General features: G+C 39.0%; 1 protein-coding gene and 1 long non-coding RNA gene across 2 annotated transcripts; both read left to right on the forward strand.

Annotated features, from left to right (window-relative positions):
• Positions 1-1,530: 1,530 nt before the first annotated feature.
• On the forward strand, positions 1,531-2,430 carry LOC124285466. Its single transcript, XR_006900822.1, has 2 exons — positions 1,531-1,587; positions 2,380-2,430. It is a non-coding gene; the product is annotated as an uncharacterized LOC124285466 (long non-coding RNA).
• An 11,577-nt stretch (positions 2,431-14,007) lies between these two features.
• Positions 14,008-16,961, forward strand: LOC124285464 (toll-like receptor 4). The gene has a single exon (XM_046721700.1). It carries the CDS (start codon positions 14,080-14,082, stop codon positions 15,541-15,543), a length of 1,464 nt encoding a protein of 487 aa, XP_046577656.1. The 5' UTR covers positions 14,008-14,079; the 3' UTR covers positions 15,544-16,961.
• The last annotated feature ends 348 nt before the right edge of the window (positions 16,962-17,309 follow it).

The following is a 17,309-nucleotide window of genomic DNA, read 5'->3' on the forward strand; positions in this document are numbered from 1 at the left end:
ACAAGTCTGTGTTCAGAGTAAGATTTCATAATATGTTGACTGTTGCCAGAGCACTAGCTGCAGTACTAAAGTAGATCTCCATGGAAATGGCTTTGTACACAAGAAGAGAAAGAAGCTCTCTCCCCTCTCCTTGGTACGTTTAGAACATGCAATCTTTGATTTGTTCGCCGAGGTGGATTTAAGTAATCCAGAAAGGTGTTGGACTTTAGCTTCGAAAGTTCAACATTCAAGCAGAGAACGATCAGTGTGAACAAAGAATAAAGGTACCTGAATATTCCAGAAATACCAGAGCGGGGAACACAAGAAATGGGCCTTACATATTGTACCCATGTGTGGAGTGGAACCGGGACTTGCGGCGCGACAAGGACAAAATGCCCGACTATTAGGCTACCCTCGGGCATCGTAAAGGAAAAGATGGTACAGGCAGGGTTGTTCTTTGAGGACAATTTTCTCAAAAAGTGTTTAAGTTAGAGACCTGAAATTGTACCCATTTGTGTTACTGGCCACAATAAGTTCGGGGTGTTAAGGTATTTTACAGAGTTTTTGCTCCGTGCTGAATGCAAACTGTTTGGAATTGGTACAGGTTTTCTGTGAAACTATTAAAGTCGCAATGTTGACTGTTTGCAAGCATATCGAAGAGATGTTTCCAGGGTGACCCGAATTTCGAATCTTTGTTTTTGTTTTGTTTTCGGGTTGTTCTTTTTCTTCTATTTTCAAGCATACACAGTTATAGACGAAGTGTTTAAATGGGAGTAGTGTGCGAGTGTAGTTTCTTGAGTGTGGTCCATTTACGCGAAGCTCTTGTGTATTTCTTAATTCTATAAATGACGGTTAATGTATGTATACAATTCGTTAGCGATCATCTTCGAAGATATTCTCACTGTCTCACATACCACACGTTGGAAAGACACACACTCATACACACAGGCACATACATCCACATGTAAATACTCACATGGACACAGATAGAGATACGCACTCACAAACCTTATGGTATTTTTGGTCTCGGCGGGAAAAGTATGTAACATTAGACGTATCTGACTTGAATAGAATCAACAAAATCCTTTCCAAATCCATGAGAAATCTCTGCTAAACGCAGAGTCGATTGTGCAATTGTGACTATATGAGTGTGACAGTCACATATATTTGTGTTACTGTCAAATAAACCATACACTGTACACCACTGTAATTAGTATTAGTATTAATAGTGACATTAGTATTTGCGTTAGTATTAGTACTAGTTATTAGTATATAGTGAATATAGTATTGGTATTAGCATTAGTATTAGTTATTAGTTTTAGTTATTAGTTAGTAGATATACATATCAGTTATCATTACGGGTATGAAGGATTTTAATTAAGAGGTGATACTACACCTTAAATAGTTTAACTTGGATATGCTTGGGTCAGTCACTTACCTATCACTTCCTTTTGTTTAAACCAGGGCAAATATTCTGGCTGAGTGGCTGACCCTATTGTTCTTAGCTTGCATGCTTTTAACCCTCACCTGCACCTTAGTTACTGGACAGAAAAGTCACCAACAGACTGCAGCAAGTGTACTAATTTTAGTTACTTCACTACTGTCAAGGTATGTTTGTTTAAATAAATACATAAACATATATGTGTATATCTTTTCATAAATAAGGTTATATAAACATTATGTTATGTATGCTAAATAAGGTAATTTGTACATTTGTGAGAGGTTTAGTCAATGGCAAAATCTCCTGGATAGGCAGGTATTTGAATGAGTATTTTGATTTATAAGTTTATGAAGCTTTTATCATGTATGTGTTGTGTATGTATGTGTATAATAGTATTAGGATGTTTGGTATTTTACTGTGTGCTATGCCAGATCTGTAAATATGTGCTTACAGTAATTCTGATTTGATGATAATATTTACGTGTGTAAGGATGTTGTGTAGAGAAGTTAGTTTTGAATTATTTCCACATTTGCAGGTATTTTCGGTGCCACTGTAGCCGTGACCATGTAGTTGTGGAAAACTGTAGTGTGACATACACCTAGAGGCCATACTTCTGGTATGTTGTATATTTTCATCACGTTAATATATACCAGTATCTATTGATGACGTTTTACACACAGTAAGATGTGTGTATATTTCATATATTCTATATTTACTACTACATATCTGGACAACTGTAATTCAGGTTGTTGTATCTTACTTGTCAGTATTGTGTAGATGCTTGACTATGTTGCAAGGACACTAATATAACACTATGTAGTGATTCTATATTTACCGTCTTTATTTAATGATGCATATGATGTACGTGTTACGGTGTTGTCCATACTTTTGTTTGCAAGCCAAATGAATTATGCTCGGATACTGTTTATTATCCTCATCATTGTTATTGTGTATTTCAGGGTGTAAAACAATGAACTAAACCCAGTCGTCGAATAAATCGAATCACACCCGTAGCTGTGTTGTCACCTTTATCAAGATGCACACTTGAAGCTGCTACATGAGTATATATTTGTTTCATCACTATTGTAACTGAACAATGGTGTTTGTACACAAGTCGAGTATGGAACAGACAATCCAGTGATTGTCACCATGCGATACGAGGACAGAGCATGTGTTTACGATCACTGTGAAATGGGGATGATACCAGGTGTTCGTGAAAAGGTGAGGAGCGTATCCTGCCCCATCGGAGACGCCCGTCATAAACATGTGCAAACTCTTGTCACACAGTATTGATTAATAGTAACCTTCAACGCTGCATGGTTCTCAGATTCTCTTGTGAATCTCTATTACAACACAATAACGAATGGTTCCGTGTGCTTGTAAAGATTCAGGACTACTTTCTGAAAATGAATTTCTCTTTTAAGGGACCGTTTTATGGCTAGGTGGATGGGGGTGATTGTTGGGTGGTGGGGGTTTGGGGCGATGATTTTTATGGAGTAGCATGTATAATGTGTATATAGCCCCAAGGATTTATGTACAAAGCACCTCCCCCCACACACACACACAGACACAAACCGTAAGTCATGTATAAAATCAATTACCCCTCCTTCCCATAATTTTAAACATATTTTTTTAATATTACCATATACAAAATAGCTGACCCCCTAGACCGTGTGTACAAAATTGATAACAATACCTACTTTCCCAGAACAAAATGGGTGACCCACCGTTACAATCACCCACCCTCCAACCATATTGTAGTTACGGTCCCGAAACTCGCGCCAGTGTCCAAGTTTACAACATGGGAAACTGTGTAAAACTAGTTTCAGGAACTTCCGCGCATCTGACGGAACAGCGAAGACAGTTGTAAATATACACAGTATATACAATATACAATAGTACGCATTCCGATTTTGAATTCAATGCCTAGCCTACGGTGAACACCAAATTCTCACGGAGTTGTCCGAACTTCATTCCCGACTAATTATTAATAATTATGTTTTACAGATTAAAGATAGTATGCAGCAGAGAGTGTATTATCATTATAAAATCTCCAAAAGAAATTATCATGAACTGTATTATGGTGTTCATTTATAGAACACAGTCACACAATTACCATACAATCGCTAAAGGATCACCAAGCTCAATGTGCATTATACATATGTGGTCCAGTAATTTTATTCCCAAAACAATAGTGCGGGCATAAAGAAAACACCCCGGCTGTGGGTGGTGTAGCCTAGTGGTTACAGCGTTTGCTCGTCACGCTGAAGACCCGGGTTCGATTCCCCACATGGGTACAATGCGTGAAGCCCATTTCTGGTGTCCCAAGCCGTGATATTGCAGGAATATTGCTAAAAGCGGCTTAAAACTAAACCCACTAACTCATTATCACATGGAGGATTTTGATTCGTTAAAAACGTTTTCTTAGTTGCCCACACTGTACGCTTCCTGGTTCTCGATCGTGATGAACCCCGTGAAGGGGAGGAAGGATATTTGATTCGCAGAAAATTTCGATCGATTAAAAGGTGATATGAGGATGGTGTCACGCCATATAGCAAGATGAGTAAACATAACGTTTCCTTTAATAAGGATAATGTGTTATCACACCACACCATCTATTTTACATCCCTGACATTGATTGGCATCATATGTCAGATATGATATGGAGGAATTAGTGTCATGGCATGTCACTGAACGTGCCACAGAGCAAAATCTCAGATAACCATCTCATTTGGATACTAATGCGACCCGTGAATATCCTGGTTAGAATTGATCTTCATTACTAATAATAATAATAATAATAGTCCATTTATATTGCGCGTTTATCCATGCACATTGCATGCTCAAAGCGCTGAGATATTACCCCTGGTCAACGAGTACAGAACACTCCATGTGGAGAATACAACCGGTCGCCTGTCAGGCGCTCAAGGTTCAAATTCAGACTACCATCGTATCATACCAGGTACCCAATTTTACTGTTGGGTGGACAGAGGCAATTTTGAACATATTCACTTGCATTAACCCATGTTTGTCGTTAGAGGCTACAAACGGGATCGGGTGGTCAGGCTCTCTGACTTGGTTCATACATGTCATCGTATCCCAATTGCAAAGGTCGACGCCCATGATGAATCACTAGATTGCCTGTTTCAGACTCGAATATTTACAGACCGCCGCCATATAGCTGGAATATTGCTAAGTGCGGCTTTAAACAACAAACCAACCAACCAACATACTAGTGCATAAATTTACATTCTAAAGCATAAATATTGCATCCACGATTTGTAGCTAAAATATCTAAATCTGTCGCACAGTCCCTGAATCGCAGCATTTTCGTTTATGCTTCTAAAACTCTAAATGAAGCAAGTCTAGATTTCCTAGTGCTACATCTCCCATTTGACTTGGGATCCAGTTCAAAAATGATTTTTTTCTATCCACTTTATATATATTCAGAGACTAAGTTTTAGTCTACTGTAATGGTGCTGGTTATATATGTTACAGGGAATGTGTGGAACCAGTGATTTCACGTAATACCTAAAAGAGTCAGTGATTTCATGATTACAACCTGGAGTACGTGACATCCCTGGTTTCACACATTCCCTGTTACATATATACATGTAACACCAGTATATACACACTCCTACTTGAATAACGCTTCATCAGGTCTTTGTTTGTTGGATTAACCCGTTACTTATCATTCTACCACGACTTTATCAAATACCCGATTGTGATTGGTTATTTAAAGTCATTCAGAGGTATATAATCACGTTATAATATGCCGGTTCATTCGCGTTACGGCGCCATCAATTCAGTAAAACATGTCTCTGATTTTCAAACACACTAGGTTTATCTCCTAAATAAACAAACATTGAGTATTAGTAGTATTTTATCCTATTCGGCCCCGGATACAATTTCACAGGTAACAAAATAAGGGATTATAGGGGATTATCACACCCCAGTGATTTCTTCTTCTGAAACAATAGGAGTTGGGGAAGTGGGAAGACCCCACAGTGTTAGTGCTTGCTGTTTGGTACAATTGTCCCAGATGTGACAACAATAGTCGAAAATAGGTAAGATATATTGTTTGTACATTGTTTGTAAAGTTCTACGTGAGAGACGATATTTAAAACCTCTAAGACAGTTTACAATGGGTGCAACTGTCTTTTCAGCAATATCACGGCGGGGGACACCAGAAATGGGCTTAACACATTGTGCCCATGTGGGGAATCGAACCCGGGCCTTCGGCGTGACGAGCCAACGCTTTAACCACTAGGCTACCCCACCGCCCAGGTTGTGGTCGAAGTAACGATAATATTGTAAGTAGTATTATATTGACACCCGCCTCGCTGCCACGAGCGAAATTGTTATGTTATACGCTATGTCATGCAAAATCCTATTGGCCATCAATAAAATACATATTTTACTACCGGTGAAAAGTAGTTTTGATTTTGTAACTCGGTGAAAACAAACCTAAATACCATTTATCCTCAGACTGGCGGATGTTCCCGACAGGGCGCCGCCATTTTTAAAAATAAAAAAATCTGTTAGAATTAATTAGATTATAGTTTGTTTTCATCAAGTTAGAAAATCAAGACTACTTTCTACTCGTAGTTAAATATGTATTGGAATCATAACCAAACGGATTTTGCATGACACAACTTATAACATAACGATTTCTTCCACGGAAGCGAGGTGGAGGTCGAAGTCACAATACTGCGCGATAAATTTCTTGCTACATTCCCATGGTTAATGTCCACTAACCAGTATGTAGATACTAGTCAATGTGCGTCTTTATATTTGTAAATATAATCCTAATTAGTTTATTATCATACATGTATGCATTTTGAAACTAAATAAAAACAGAAGATCTGCTGATACTTATAGTGAATTTATAACAGAACTGTAATATCTAGACATTTTATAGTTTGCCAATGTGAATCATAATTCGCACACACACCCTAGTTGCATGTTGTCTGTCTCATTACCTTTCACGGCGAAAACAATGATTCTGTTGAATGCTACGACAAATGAATAAAAACAAAATGCAAATATTAAAATTAAAACAGATTAAAGTTATAGGAACAATATCAGGCCATTACCTTGTTCGAGGAATGTATCCATCAATATCCACAAAACTGTTCCAAATGATGTGTCTTTTAACAGTTTAATATACGAAAAAGTGATAAATCTTTTCAGGTATTGGTGTATAGTCTCATTGGTCACCCAAGATAGCACACCTGGCAACTAATTGCATAATGTCCGCCTTTCTTTAACAACAGTAATTTAGTTAGCCAATAATGGGCAATCAATCAGTGTGTTGCCGGTTAATCCTTTGAAAGAAGGACGTTGTTTTTACGCAGACACCGACACGACAGAGTGTATTCAGTATAGATTAGTAAATCTACATACATAAACACTACCTTTTGACAATTCCGCTGTGTAAGATAAAAGTAATTAATCAATCAGCGTGTTATCGGTTAATCCTTTGATCGATGTTTATAATGTTGAATATTTACTCCAGTCACAAGAAATGCCAAATGTGAACCTTTGTCGGGTAATCTAAGTATGTTACCACTAATTATACTTGTTATAAATTCATTAACTGACCATCAAGTGAATGATGACAAATAACATGTGTAGGTTTATACCACCTAACACGGGTTACAACAAGGGAGTATTAATTGCTGTATTGCATGTGAAAACTTATGGGCCGACACTGTTTTGAGAATACAAACAGATTTTTACATGACATGATTAAATATCGAGGTAAAAAAACACAGAAATGGGATCAATTTGGATCAGTCATTATGCAAATAGGGCCTAATGACACCAATCGATTTTGACAGAATCGTCTATGAAAACAAGTTGTAACTCGGAAACTAGGCAAAGCAGGAGACAAAATTAAATGACAGTAGATTGTGAGAACATATAGCTTTCATTTTCCACAACAATTGTCACGATTTCAGGTTTATACAAGCCTGTAAACAAGATAATTTAACCCCTAAAATGTAGATGAATTCTACATCGGCCCTCAAAGCTATTCCTAAAATGACGTCACAGAGGCGCGCCGCTCTGATTGGTTGAAATTTCGTTCGCGGGTGAGAATTGTGCACTGTTGTCAAAAAGGTCGATTTAAGTCAATTAAAGGTCGAAATGAGTAGTTTTAATGACGGGGTTTCATTTATAACGATGCCAGTTAGTGATTTATGTATTTGTACGCAAGTTTCAAAGCGTACGAAGCCCTTTCAGCATACTCGATGACAGAGACGTGCCCGGTGTCAAATCTGGTCTTCAAGTCATCCAGTTTCTTTGAAGGTCTTGATACTTCTTCTTTTTAGGAGGGGGGGCTTTGTGAAGCGGTGTATTGCACCAAATGCATTTCTGTTGTCTTGTGTTTCTTCATCCTTCACCGTTCCCTTACAGTCCTCCGTGGTGCACCTCCAATAATCAACATGAAATTTTGCTTTTCGCTTACTTATACAATACATATAATTTCCAACACAGAGATATCTGCCATCTCTACAAGTGGAAAGATATTTGTACTTGTGCATTCGCCATGATAGGGGTGGTGAACTTCGAAACAGGCCATTTATAAGAAACATAAATTGCCTTGCTATCATAGTTAATTGATATAAGCTCACGATGACACATACTTGAAAAAAGTTCACTAAAACAAAACACATTGATGATTTAATATGTGTTTACCACTTCCATTTCGATTAGGTAAGTCGATAATCCTTTCGTTAATCCCTTACACAAATATTACTAAAACAACACCAAACATCAAAGACTACCGCCAGTCGCCTTAACTCGAATACCCGAAACGAAAATGTCGCCTTAGCGCGAATACCCCAATATGCCTCTGATTTTCAAACACAGTATTTTTCATTCCTAAATATACCTGCTCTGTCTGTATTTAAAAAAATCTTAATAGCACGGTTATGGTACGCGTTCTGCTTTAGATAATCCAGTGATTGGCAACATGGTAATCTGTCAACACACTTGGGATACGATTCCATGCCAGTATGACAAGTATATCAAGGAAGGCGATAATCTATGCGAGAGCTTCAATCCATCGACCAATGCTACTTGTGAACCTCCGTGTTCAGCAACCTATACCAAGAGGTGACTAACATCATCAGGCTCGCTGAATTTCTTTCATGCCTGTCAAGGTAACACAATTGCATAGACTGGTGCTGACGATGTCAATCACTGGATTGTCTGGTCTAGACTCGATTATTTACAGACCACCGCCATATAGCTGGAATATTACTGATTGTAACCTTAAACCAGGGAGACTCTATAAGGTAGAGTATCCCTGCTTAAACGAACACACATCGACCAACTGTTTTCTTATCAGCTTGTTATACAATCTCCACGACAAGTGTCTTAATGGCTTTGTTTATTCACATAAAGAGCCACGTTGCCCACCCAAACAAAAGTATGTCAATCGATAGTTTGAGGAAACATATTAAAAGACAGTGATCTGTCGTTTGATTGGTCTGCACCTTCCTCAACATGAAATGTAATCACATAAAAGGATTTGTAAAAGCCAGCTAAGAATTTCCTCCCGACAGTCGGTGGCACTGTGACAACAAAGAAACTGTCGACTTGAAACACACAGACTAACCAAAGGTTGTACTTGTAAGTATTGTTAACTTTCGCATTCACTCAGGCATTCCTTTCCTGAATCAATTCAGCAATTCCTGCCACATATAAACTCAGGGGCATAAGAAACGCTGGTTTTATAAACGTTGACACAGTTTTAATCTACACCTAAAATCATGGTTAGAGACATTCTGATAACATTCTTCCAAACGCAACAATCATTACTTTGGCCTCGTGGTGAATCTGCATCACGATTTTTCTGTGAAATATGGGTTGTTCGGTTTTTTCGAGAAAATGCATAAGAAACATTCTGTGCAAGGATCGGGTATAAATCATGCCCAGAATCCTTCCTTGGCATTGAATCGTTTAGATTTCACCAACAAGAATGCCACGTTTGACGTCTGAGCAGCGAGAGAGAGCGATAGGGATGTTGCAGATGGGGGCAACTCAGGCCAGAGTTGCACAAATCATGTGTTGCCACAAAACCACAATTGAGAGGCTGGTGAAACGTCTCAGAGATACTGGTCGGACATCAGACAGACCACGAAGTGGAAGACCACGGGTGACCACGGCCAACGAAGACAGCCATCTTCGTCTGCTGCACCTACGTAACAGGTTCCTCACTGTGACGTCATCAACACGTGATTCTTTACAACACCCCGTCAGCAGGAGGACTGTAGCCCGACGTCTCCGCTATTTTGGTTTGAGAGCTTACCGGCCCTTTAGGGGAATGACCTTGACCCGGCAACATCGGCTGAACAGATTGAGGTGGGCTCGTATTGTGCAACGCTGGCAAAGACGTCATTGGGACAGAGTGCTGTTTTCGGATGAAAGCAGGTTCCAGCTGTACAGTGCTGACGGCCGAGTGTGAGTTTACCGGCGGAGAGGCGAACGAACGTCACGTTGCTGCGTCCAAGAAGTGCATCCACATGGCGACGGTGGTGTGAGGATCTGGGGTGGCATTTGTGGTGACACTAAGACCGACTTGGTGGTTATAAATGGTACCCTCAACGCTGACCGCTACATCAACCAGGTATTGACACTAGTCGTGCTTCCATTCCTGCAGAATAACCCAAGAACGCTGTTCCAATAGGATAACGCCACTCCACATAATGCACGTGTTACCCGAGAATATTTCAATGTCAACAACATACAAGTTCTTCCGTGGCCAGCCAGATCCCCTGACATGAATCCCATAGAACACCTCTGGGACCATCTTGGGAGACGGATTCGGCAACATCAGCAACGTCCACATGACAGACAGACGTTGACGCAGGCACTGCAAGAAGAGTGGCGTCACATCACTCCAGCCATTGTGAGGAGACTAGTAACGTCTGTACGACGTCGCGTCGGGGACTGCATACTTGTTAGAGGTGGACACACTCGCTATTAATGACGGAATGTGACTTTAACGGATTTGTGTAATGATAACATGAAATGGAATGTGAACGAATTACGGACAATTCAACACCTGTTACAAGAATGCTCACTGTTCTTTACAATGTCATCGTGTGGTTGTTAAAGTCGGTCAACCTGATGTTAATTGTTGTGTCTGTGAAATAGAATGATATCTGTTGCCATACCTTGTCATATGTTTTTATTGGATGCGAAAATTAGAAGCCAGCGTTTCTTTTGCCCCTCAGTTTTATTATCAACGATAAAAGTGAAATCGTGATGAATAGAGGTTTACGGTAAAGAATATCTGAATGTTTGAAAGTATGAAAATTTTCTTTAGTTGCTTGTATTGTATATTGTTTCCGGATATTGTATATCTGACCATAGACTAACAACTAGTCTGTGAAAGGAACATATTTTACAGAAAAAAGGCTCATAGTTAAAAAAAAATCAAAATATCAAAAAAGGAGCCTGAGACTTCCTAAAGCTGTGGAAATCTAGACTTGCCACATTTTCTAGACTTGCGTGGGATTTCTTGGATATATTTGATTCAGGGTCTGTGTGACAGACTTATAATCTGACCACATAAGCTGACATCGTGTAATGCAAGAACAATATAAAATGTTGATTGTATTGTATGGTGCTCAAGGGAATATGATTAATATATGCATCATATCTGTATAATCACGATGAATAGGACATTTAATGTCATCAATGTATGAACATGACATAACTGTATTTAGGAATGCAGGCATATTACCATGACATATCTGTGTTATCAGGAATGCAGGGATAGTAACATGGAATATCTGTGTTATCAGGAATGCATGGTAGTAACATGGAATATATGTGTTATCAGGAATGCAGGGATAGTAACATGGAATATCTGTGCAATCAGGAATGCAGGGATAGTAACATGACATATCTGTGTTATTTGGAATGCAGGGATAGCACCATAACATCTGTGTAATTAGGAATCCATGGGTATTACCATGACATATCTGATTGTTTGATGGGCATTCTAGAAGTTGGTGACTCAAAAATGATACACAGTATGTTAATCTGCTGTTGTCAAGCATACTGTGTATTATACCCTCTACATCTGGTTGTATTTACTTTTAGCTTGATAAAGATGTAGGAATCTACACCGAAACGTCGCTCTATGCAATAAATAAGAAGTTGTCATCCATAAAGTTGTATGTTTCATTTATGACATATCTGTGCAATCAGGAATGCGGGGATATTACCATGATATATTTGTGCAATCGGGAATGCAGGGATATCACCATGACATATCTGTGCAATCAGGGATGCAGGGATATCACCATGCAGGGATATCACATATCTGTGTTAATAGGATGGATGTGTGTTATTAAACAACCAATGTCACCTCTGGAAAAAAAAATAGAAACTGAAATGCAGAAACCCGCGGCTAAACCTTGATAAACCGAACTGGTGAGGACTGAATGTGTTCTAATGCTTAGGTACAGTCCGGGTCTTGTCTCCAACCAAAGAACGACCGCTCTGTGATCGCATCGAACGATGCTAAAAGATCCAAAAGGACATTAAGTGTGAACTGTTAGCAACATTGATATTGTCATGGATACACTCGTACATTTTAGAACATATGGGACAGGCTGGAAACCCGGGTTATTAACCTATTGCTTATTCAGAATAGCTTTACAATGTCTTATGTGTGTTTTGACAAGGATAATGTTTTTTATTGCGAATATAATTCTTTTTATATATACTGATGTTTTTCATGTGTGATTCTATCTGTATTGCCCTTGTGGTCTAAAGGATAGAGTGTTTTCCCGGAGAGCGGGAAGTAGGTGTTTCGATCCCATAACCGCAGTATACAGAAATTAGAAGGTGGTACATGTTGTTACCCTGACGCAAAGCATTAAGAGGATACAACAGGGACTGTCGGGAGGGCTCGCTGTATCTGAGTTGGATACTAATGTTAACCTACGACACGTAGCTATGGTAAACGCGACGTTAAAATCTGTTTTCATCTCAACCGAGTCTTGTAACAGAAATGTTGTGCTGCAGCGCTTTTCAGATTGAAAGAATGTTTGAACTCTATGCATATTCCCTTACACTGTATGTGCTATTATATATTGGACAAAAATAGTTAGGGATATATCTACAGTTTGAAATTATGAATAAGGATCTATTTATTCATTGTCAAACTGATAAAATATCAATCATAAAAATACCAATACCCCTAACTTATTTTTTCTAGTATATATTTACATTTTGCGAACATCCATAGACATGCCTTTCACATATTAATGTTAATTATATTTAACCTAGTATGATTATATATTACTTAAAATGCAGTCATTTGCCCTAACAATCTCACTGACTTGGTTGACACATGTCATCGTATACCAACTGATCGATGCTCATGCTGTTGATCACCTCCTTGTCTGGTCCAGACTCGATTATTTACAGACCGCCGTCATATAACCGGAATATTGGGAGTGCGGCGAGCAAAAACCCAACTCAATCCAACCCAACCAAACCAAACCCAACCAAACCCAACCTAACAATCGCCTCTTTTCCGTTCTTTTCAGTTGCCAGTTCCATGTCATATATGGTCAACCTGTCCAGATTCCTCTGAAAGATTTCATCTTGAAATACAAGCTTGTTCAACCATGGAACTGTGGACAAACATATTGGTGATACTGATTTCAAGATTAGCTTCCACGAGTTTGGAGTTTCTTGACTGCCGACCTTGCAAGTGTTCTGGTGGGAAAGGAAATGTCACAGCAGATTGTACAAACCGCAACTTGACGGAAATTCCTTCCTCGGTCCCACATGGGACGAGCGTGTTGCTGTTTGCTGGAAACCAATTGAAACTGAATAAGAACACGTTCGAAAACCTGACGTATCTTAAAACTTTAGATTTACGTAGAAATGGTTTAGCATATACAAATGAAAGTTTTCCATCGTCTGTGTTTCAAAATCTTATTAATCTGACCATTCTTAAAATCAATGTTAACAATGATGATTCTCCCAACCGTGTACTAAAGTACCCAATTAATGCGTTAGAGAAGCTGCAATCTCTCGAATGGTTAAGTATTGACGGTCTGGAATGTCAGGCATTTGCCAGTGGGTTCTCCAAACTAAAACGTCTTAAAAGACTATCAATAAAGGGTAACCGTACTTCCTGTAACATTTGTTCTGTAAATAAGACTACATTCAAATACTTACCAATCCTTGATTACATTGACATAGTCAATTGCAACCTACGTGTCGTTGAACCGGGGACATTTGTTCACCAAAAGCTTCTTAAAACATTAGATATTTCAAAAAACCATTACCTGCGGTTTGACGGTGTCACGAATGCAACACAAGGGATATCTGAATCACTTGAGAAATTAATTATTAACGAGGTTGTCCCACCACATGCACTTTGTGTTGTAATTAAAGATCAATTTTGCAGAAATCTTCAAAACACTAAACTTGTTGAACTGCACGCGAAAAACAACCGCGTTAGTATTTTCAATGGTACCGCCCTGGAACTCCTACCAGACAGTCTTAAAAGGGTATATATGACTGGAAATAGGTTTAAGTATGGAATTTACATTGGTTCCATTGCATTTTTAAAAGGATTAGAAGAAGTCTACTTAGGTGGCCCATTTAGTTCGGAAATGCCATTTCCACACATTCCAGAGCTGTTACAAACATCAACCTATAACGACTGCAGTGATTGTGAAAATTTACACTTTGCATATACGCCTGACAAACACTCTTCTTCTCCTCTTGCAATGCCCAATCATTATCCCGTTAAAATCAGTTTACCACCGAACCTCAAAACGGTGTCCTTTACTTCTTCCCAAATGTATTACCATATACAGAACGTTAGGGTGAGCAATAACAGCATCACAGAAATTGATGTTTCAAGGAATCTTTTAACGGAATGGAACGGCAACATTTCGGGACTTGAAAAGGTTGAAAAATTAAATATTTCAGGAAACATTGCACATAATGTCGGTGTGGGTTTCTTCCCATCGTTTAAGAAGCTAATAACCCTTGATATTTCACATAACCAATTAGGAGGTGTGTTAACAAAGAGTGACATTTTCCACGGCTTGAGTACACTTCAGACTTTGAACCTTTCACATAACTTCATCACGAAATTGTCACCTAAAGTCTTTAGCGATCTGTCATCATTGACTGAGCTAAAACTGTCAAGGAATAGCATTCAAGAACTGCAGTTTAACATCGCTCATATGAAAAACCTCACAGTCCTAGAATGTTCAAAGAATCAAGTACAAAAGCTCAACCGCAGGTTTAGGGCGAACCTGGACGAAATCTCGAATGATCACGTAATTAAGGTGGATCTATCCCAAAACCCTATTCTCTGTACATGTTCTAACCTTCCTTTTCTATCCTGGATGAAAACATCCAGTATGAACGGTAGAATTTCATTTGGACATCTTGAAAAGTATGAATGTCATTATGAATATGGTCACAGAGTAAACCTGCATAATCTTGAGGAAGTTGTAAGAGAATTGGAGATGTCTTGCTATTCCTATTCCGGGTTCTTTATTGGTAGTTCACTAGTTTTATTTGTTTGTCTCTCTTTCTTAACGTGCTCACTGCTGTATAGATTTCGTTGGAAGTTGAGATATATTTACTATGCAGCAAGACATAGATACAGTTCAGATGAGCCATCAAACCATGAATTCGTTTTCGATGCCTTTGTTTCCTTCGCAGAAGAAGATCGCGACTTTGTTGTTAATGAGCTTCTTGTGATGCTAGAGAACGAGTCACACATGAGACTGAACTTCCATCAGCGGGACTTCACCCCTGGTCGTCCTATAGCTCATAACGTCATCAAAGCTGTCAAAACTAGTAAAAGAACACTGGTTATCCTGTCCAGTCATTTCTTAAAGAGCTCCTGGTGTGTCCACGAGCTTCAGATGGCTCACATGGAGAGTGTGTCTACTGGCAGGGACGTGCTGCTGATTATTATGATGGAACACATTCCAACCAACCAAATCCCAGTGGAAATATTGTATCATATACAGTCGGATTCCTACATTGAGTACCCACTGGAAGGGGAGAGGGACGTGTTCTGGAGGCGTCTCATTGCTTCCCTCAAGGAATAATGGACCCGATAGGAACTGTTTGCAGTGTTTATATGTTGTGGATTGATATGGCAGACACAGAAGTGGATATTCTCGTATGTCCTCAAATGCATCGGGAGTTAACAAACACACGTGCACAGGGAACAGCTATGTTCTATTTATACAATATTGTATTTATGCATTATGTGGTGCTGTGCACATACGATATGTTCGTAAATCTATTCCGAATGATTAAATGTTTGTATAAAGATGTACCCTCTGTACATTATGAAATACATTAATTTGTAGTTAAAATGGAAGATATTGATGTGATGTTCATGTATAAACACATGTGATTTTTGCAGGTTCAGTTAATGGAATTACACAGTACATGAATAATTATGCATGTATGCAAGTATTGGATCACGTGTAAGTTAATGTTGGCTTTGAATTGACTACACGATTCACTTATGAACAGGTGTTCACAAGGCAGATTGGTCTGAGCCTGTAAATAATCAAGTATGATTATTAAAACAACGGACTGAAATCATGGGTCCCGCCCTGACGTTCAGCCAAGTCAGGGAGTGAGTGAGTGAGGTTTACCGCCGCCGTGAACAGTATTCCCATTATATCCTGGTGTGTCAATAATGCGGGAAGGGGCGCAGGTATCAGATTGACGTTTACCAGTCTGAGATTTAAACCCACAAAGATGTTCCGGGAGGGCCGATGGGACACAACTCTGCATAACGCCTCAGGCGACTATACCATGCGTGATCCAACCAAGTCAAGAAGTCTACCATTCTATTTATTTTAGTCGCCACTTACGACAGGCAATATGGAGGTGGTGTTTTTTGTGCCTATATCATGTACAGTTTTATTTATTGTGCATATTATGATTCAACAGCTTTGATTGATGTTTGACATTTTAAGAGGCTGTACATACCCTGTTTATTGTAACCGTTTCATATATCGTGATATGTATTTTTTTCTGAAGTAAACTAGAGACGCATATATGTTTTGTAGAAACCTAATGGTTATTCGATGGTGATGCATTTCATACAGGCATCACAGTGCCGTGGGGTAGCCTAGTGGTTAAAGCGTTCGATCGTCACGCCAAAGACCCGGGTTCGATTCCCCACATGGGTATATTGTGTGAAATCCATTTTTGGTGTCCCCCGCTGTGATGTTGCTGGAATAATGCTAAGTGTGGCGTTACAACATATTCAGTCCCTCATTCACTGGAAATAAGACAAGTATAACTTTCATAAGTATCTCAAGATTGAGTTGTCTGACAAATTGCTCGGACCACATCTCTTTTCATATGTACATGTTCTTTTGCCTGCCTGTTTATATTACTGCACTTACGTTGTCTAGTGTATTATTATTAGATGTCATTTGAATTATTATTTGAAAATAGATGCCAGTTGTTTACGAGTCAATAAAATGTCACAAGCCACCTATTTTATGTTGTTTGATTTACAAGTGATAAACTGCAACACCGACTTCAAATAGTTGGCCCCGTGAGGACGGGTCGTCAGCAACCCATGCTGGTTGTAAGAAGGAGATCGGGTGGTCAAGCTCGCTGACTTGGTTGATGCATGTCATCGTATCCCAGTTGCTTAGATCGATGATCATGATGTCAATCACTGGATTGTCTGAACCAGTCCCGATTATAGTCCGTTTGGATCAAAATCGGACCGATGAATTGCAATCGAACTCGAAACTACTAAACATAGAATACGCAATGAAACACTGATCATAATCATAACATCAGACCAACTCTCTGATTTTCTTGCTGAATTTATTAC

Source organism: Haliotis rubra, unplaced genomic scaffold, assembly GCF_003918875.1.
Source record: "Haliotis rubra isolate DU_JTF1 unplaced genomic scaffold, ASM391887v1 Scf360, whole genome shotgun sequence".
In the NCBI taxonomy this organism is placed as follows: domain Eukaryota; kingdom Metazoa; phylum Mollusca; class Gastropoda; order Lepetellida; family Haliotidae; genus Haliotis; species Haliotis rubra.

Bases quoted from the DNA above. Each gene is read 5' to 3' on its own strand.
- LOC124285464 (XM_046721700.1), top strand. From the start codon at position 14,080: ATGCCATTTCCACACATTCCAGAGCTGTTACAAACATCAACCTATAAC.